The following is a 5,894-nucleotide window of genomic DNA, read 5'->3' as shown; positions in this document are numbered from 1 at the left end:
CCCCCCGCGCCCACCTTTATGCCTCCGGCTCCGAGCCGAGGGCTGCTTGTGCCGGGCTGGGGGAGATGGCAAAGCGGGCTCAGGGGCAGGGCAGCTGGGTTTGCCCTGTGATGTTGTATTTCCCTGTTAATTTTGCCCACATCTGGTTTTGGCCTTTCATATTCCAGCTAATGCAAGTAGCTGCTAAAGCAAATCAGCGCTTGTGATTTGGAGAAGGTGCAATGCTGGTGGAGCAGACCCTGCATGAGAAACCCGTAACAAGTTAGAAAAAGGGGCGCAGGTTGGAACTCTTACTATGAACAAGTGCCTTCAGTATTGAAAAACAGCAGAGGAAAGCACCAACACCTGAGTGGAGGGAAGACACAGCTCTGTGCCGAGTAGGTAAAGAGGCTAGAGGTGAGGCGTGTGCGCAACAGCCATGCTGGAAAAGGGCATGCCTCAATTCCGCTGCTGCCTTTGGACTCGTGGAGGGAGAGAACAGATCCAGCTTCCTGGTAAAACTGAAACTTTCAACAGTGGAATATGTGAAGTCTTCCACCCTCCCCCCGCCCCCCCAAATTCAGGCATATTTTAGCATGTAGGCTTACTGAAGAGGGCCACATAAAATTTCTAAAAAACCAGCCAGATTAAAGCCTTTTCTTATACCGAGGCTAAATATGTTTAGTCCTTAAAGCAGCTGGAGTTAGTGCCTTTGCCATCTCTTGTTATCTTCAAGCCTTAAGTTGGAGTTCACAGAAAAATTAAGCCTTAGGGTTAAATGTGGTACAATCAAATAGCTCCTGTAGAATGGAAGTCCCCTCTCTTCTAGCCCTAAAAATGGGAGAACAGCAGAGAGCCAGGAAGGTTTTCCTGCGAGCTTTTACTAGGTGGCTATATCCCATCTATTCTCTTACTCACTGGGAGGTTAGTGCAAGTGTTAGCAAAATTCCGTGTCTTACATTGATGCTTTGGGAATGTGGCTGGAAGCAAACGGCTTTTTTATACCTAGCTCAATGTATCGCCCTGCCTGCTAGAACTGCTTGTGACCCATAAATGAGCAAACATGACATGTATTCCTCAGCAGGCTACTTGTTTTAACCCATAGAACTCCGTAGTTTTCTAGGATTCAGTTTATATGGGAGTGAACTTTCCAGCAACGTTATCTAGAGCAGCAAGAAAGCATGACAATGTAAGGAAGGTTTATGCCCTGTGAGATTTGATAGCCAAGTGAAAAATGCAGCCAAAAGCCTAACGAGGTCAGGAGGGAGGGCAAGAAGCCTTTACCCCTAAGCGAGGTTAGAAATACCCTCATTCCAGGAACAACCAAAGCCAATGTCTGTTGCTGTCAGTATTCTGAAGCTCCAGCTGCAGCACAAGCATGTACCACCTTGCCTGTATTTAGTACCAGATTCCAAGTTATGAGGCTGATGATGCAGTTTGTTAATTTTCATCCCTCCCTCCCCACCTTCTCCAGTGAGCCACAGGCTCTGGCCACGCAGCGTTACTCAGTTTAGCTGCTTATCACTCGACCCTGTCCCCCAGTAAACCTGCTTCTCCCCCCCTTTAAGCTCACATTCTTTCTCTGGGAACATGAGCTTTACATGGCCAATTTTTTCAGTGTCATAGCTGACTTTTCTAACTCTTACTGTGAAACCTGCAGCATATGTTCACCTTTATGAAACATGCTCTGGAGTTAGTATCCCATTAAGACTTCTTCACAGGCTGGTTGGTGTTCTCTGGCATTTTAGATATATAGTGTAGGTGTTAACAGTCATCTATTCTACACTGCACAAACTGGAAGTGCGTGCATGCTACAGAAGAACAGCATGTCAGAAAAATGCCTTCTGTTTTACTTTATTTGGCTTTATTTTGTATTATTTAGAGTAGCATGCTGTCACTGACACATCTACTACCTACAGAAGATAGACCGCTTTAATTCTCACACAAAATAATGCTTTTACATGGGAATTTCACGAGGTCTTGTCACATACTGCCACCACAGCGGTGGCAGATGCCCTTCCTTACGAGCTGGAGGCAAAGCTTCAGTTTTTGGACCATCAGCTGGAGTTTCTTCTTCTAACTGCTTAATCTAGAAGACAAGACATAGAACTGCTTTAGTACATAAAAGCACATTTCCATAATGCGCTATTCAGTGCCCAGGTGGTAAGCAAAACTCGCCCCCGTTTCAGAAGGGAGGAACTAGCAGTAACCCCTTCGGTCAACAGGCAGGTTCCATGTTTCTCAGTATTCACTTAAACTCAGCAATCATTGCAGGCTCATATTATCTAATTAAGAAGGAATTTTTAGAAGTAAAAAGCAATTTACATGAGAAATTTTACTTAAAAAGGTCATTATTTCCACATAATTCATGTTATCATTGCAACATTAAACAGACTGCATTCTCTTGCTGCTTTGAAAGCTGATAGATAGTTACAAGTCCTAAACAACGTCCATTCCAGTCAGGAGGAGACCTCTATTCCTGCATGCCACCAACAGCCCTTTAAATGTTTGCAACACATTTTTCTTGAAGCAGTTTAAGTGATGGCTGCCACTAGGTTACTTCTGATAGGAGTGCCATACTACATACGATCCAACTATACCTCTACAACTGAATTAAAGAACTATTCTAAGAACATCAACTTTTTCCAACTGAATCTCAGTTTAGATTGGCCAGAAAGGATTCTCGATTCCCAAACGATGAACACTGTGGTAAGTCACTTTCAAAGGTACAACCAGGAGGTGTCAGAGCTTCACAGCAGCAGCAGCAGAATTCCCTGGTCATTCATCTCTTCTCATCCCACTCTGGAGTTTCCTTTAGCAAAGCTGCTACAACAGTCCTGCACTAACTGAAACATAGTTGCGGGTTCAGCTTTAACTTCAAATTCCCTTCACAGCCTTTAAGAAGCTGTAACTCCAAGATCTCTGTGTAGGCATTTTAAGTCAAGTCAGTGTTTCCCATTGACAAGAGTTCTAATAAAGCAGAGTCTAAATGAGACTGCAGTAGGCATTCAGGTATTTTCCAAGAACACATCTAAATGTCACACAAAACACTTGCATGCTAAAGAGGCTTTACTTTGCATTGAGCAAGCACTGACCTCTTTATCCCAGCTTTCCCGCTGCAGCTTCTTCCATTGCTCTCGTTTGGCAAAGTAATCAGGATACATCGCCTTCTCAGAAGGATGCCAGTAATCCAAGCACCATTCAGGAATCTGTTAAATTAAAAGAAGTTTCATATATATTATTTTTACATATTAAATCATACATAGTACACACACACAAAGTAAAAACGCAACCACTGAAGCCAGTATTAAAATGGATAAATAACCCAGGAAATAATGCACTACATAAAAACACCATTTAAGAGCTACCTGACTATTGCTAGTCTCAAGGCACTATATAGCAGAGGTCAGTACTTTTAATCTTCATTTCACACATTATCCTAAGTCATAGGAAGAGATCATAGTGATTTGCTTCAATCACAGGATCCAGCAGACAAGTCCAGGTCATCTCAGTTTACTCTGAAGTTCTCAAAATAATTCCATCTGGTGGAAGAGAAGATCTCCTTTCTTTTTTTCCTTGTCCCAAAGGCAGGAGGTTAGAGAGATCCTTTTCTCCAACTACTAATTCATTTTCTTTGACAGAGACAGAACCTTACAGCTCATTTCCACTTATCTACAACTAATGAAAAAATTAGTGGCCTTTAAGATCTTGATAATGGTCTGACCTCTAAGATGATTCTATGTCCAGTCAAGAAAAAGAAGCGAAATTTAAAATTCTGCAGCAGCCTATCACTGAACGTTAACATTTTAAAGACAGGAACATTGATTAAAAAACAAAACCAAACCCCACAAAACCTCCCAATTCTTAAAAAAAGAAAATTAAGAAGTTGCTCCAATACCACCATTCATCCAATGACATTTACACTTCCAGTTTCCTGCTGTGATTCTCATCACTGAGTAAACCTTTAACTGAACAGAAATAGCAGAGCTGCTAATAATAATATAAAAAAAAAAAATTCACACACACCAAACAACAACTAATACCATCAAACAGGCTGAGATCTAAAAATTATGTTTTGTAGCAGCATCCACAATGGACAGTCACCGATATATCAACAAGCCAAATCCTTGTGACAGCCATTTCGTGAAAGGACAATTTTAGCATATCAAACAGGGCAAAGAAAAGAGAATGTAAACCAGTTTATACTTCTATATGAAGACTAATTTTGACCATTTATTGCTCAACAGGCCTGTTTTCTGTCTGGATTCTCTCTTGCTATTATCTCTATTACTGCTAAGACCCATGACCTTGGCACAAGCTTAAGTCCTCCTTTTCCCTTTTCACTCATACGTTCTTTTTTCTGCCTCTGATAAATCTACATCAGAATCTTCCTTTCACATGGTTTTTTGTGCATAAAGATCTGATCAGATCTAGTCTTATGTACGTGCTTTCTTCAAATTCAGGAGAAAGTGGGTGCATGCACTCTCTAGGTTAGTATTAGTTCTTGTAATGCATTAGGAACCAACGCCAAGAAAGCTAAAACCCTGTGTTTTTCTATTAAACCTGTTTCTTTACTCCTAAATAGAACAATCTAGGGGGAAAAAAAGCCATTAGAAGTGCTTTAGATTCTAAGAATATCACTTCTATTTTTAGGCATACCACCTATCACACAGTGACGCACAAATACGCATCTGGCAGTGCAGCATATGAAGGGAAATGATAATTTGTACCATTACTTGAAATGCTGGAAGAACAATGGGACTGAGTGAAGAGAAATCCCCTAACAACCAAGCCAACATCTGACAAGACTGGAGAGAAACCCAGGCTGTGACCAGATGGCACCACAACGAGCAGCATAGATTCCTACACCTCACAGCTCAGCTCCAACTCTTTCACCGTGCCTGCCTGACTCATCGCAGAGCAGCCTCCATTTCGCAAAAGAGCAGATGATTATCCCAGCAAAAAGAAGCTAGCTGTCTTCAGACGGACCAGCAAACTGCATTTTCAAGGATCAGACACGCAGGACAGCTTCTCCCATGCAAGCAGCAAGATGTTCAGCAGCAATAAACTATTAGAGAAATGATACTGCTGAGTCAAACTGCAGCCCTATGAAAGTCCACTTAAAACACTCAGTTTACATTCACTGAAAGAACAGAGAGGTTAGCACAGCAATACACAATCTCACAGGCCACCTTACCTTGTAGCACTCATATCTCTCATAGGAAGTGCCCCCAGGGGAGTCAGGGAAGATGTATGGCTGAGGATGCTGGTTTGCCCAGAACTCCTCCTCGCCTGCCTTCAGCAGCTCTGTAGCTTTCACCATATCCTTCACATCCTTGTTCTTATCAAATCGTTCTCTCAGGAGGCAGGCAAAGTAGCGGTACTTGTCTCTACAGACAGAGATTAAGCACAGTCACGTACGCTGGAGGAAAAACCTAATCACATACAGAAACAAAGCTTGGCAACATCACCAGTCCCCTCTGCGCAAACACAGAGTTTGGCCAGGGGCTCTGAGCAGCTCCTGTTGGGATGTGGGCATCGCCCTTTTCTGTGGCAGGCACAGACAAGTGATCCAGATGCTTTTTCCTCACCTCTTCAGCCACGACTAGGGGAAGGGAAGGAAAGAGGGCAAAGCCCCAGTCAAGCCCAACGCTCCATCTCGGCGAGGAAGGCCGGCGGGGAACGCCAGCTCCCCCCCCAGCTAAGTGCGGAGCTGAGAGAAAGAACAGGCCTCCCCCTCCCCAGGCGCACCTCCCTTCCCCTCTCACCGGTAGATGCACCAGGACTCCAGGTGCCGCAGGGATTTCTTATAGAGCCGCAGCACCTTCTGCTGGTGCGTCAGGTAGGCCGCCATTTCGCGTTGCCCTACCCCTCACCTTCGCGCGCGGAGGCTGACGGGAAGGTGGAGGGCGTGG

At 43.8% G+C, this 5,894-nt stretch overlaps 1 protein-coding gene across 1 annotated transcript; it reads right to left on the bottom strand.

Annotated features, from left to right (window-relative positions):
* Positions 1–1,821: 1,821 nt before the first annotated feature.
* On the bottom strand, positions 1,822–5,864 carry NDUFB9 (NADH dehydrogenase (ubiquinone) 1 beta subcomplex, 9, 22kDa). The gene is made up of 4 exons (XM_009587487.1): positions 5,748–5,864; positions 5,177–5,369; positions 3,075–3,188; positions 1,822–2,068 (listed from the first exon to the last, which is right to left on the bottom strand). The coding sequence occupies exons 1-4, from the start codon at positions 5,831–5,833 to the stop codon at positions 1,937–1,939; spliced, it is 525 nt and encodes a 174-aa protein (XP_009585782.1). The 5' UTR covers positions 5,834–5,864; the 3' UTR covers positions 1,822–1,936.
* Positions 5,865–5,894: the final 30 nt, after the last annotated feature.

The sequence above is a fragment of the Fulmarus glacialis genome, unplaced genomic scaffold (genome assembly GCF_000690835.1).
Source record: "Fulmarus glacialis isolate BGI_N327 unplaced genomic scaffold, ASM69083v1 scaffold15131, whole genome shotgun sequence".
Taxonomy (NCBI): Eukaryota; Metazoa; Chordata; class Aves; order Procellariiformes; family Procellariidae; genus Fulmarus; species Fulmarus glacialis.
This window is presented reverse-complemented; position numbering and strand designations above follow the sequence as displayed.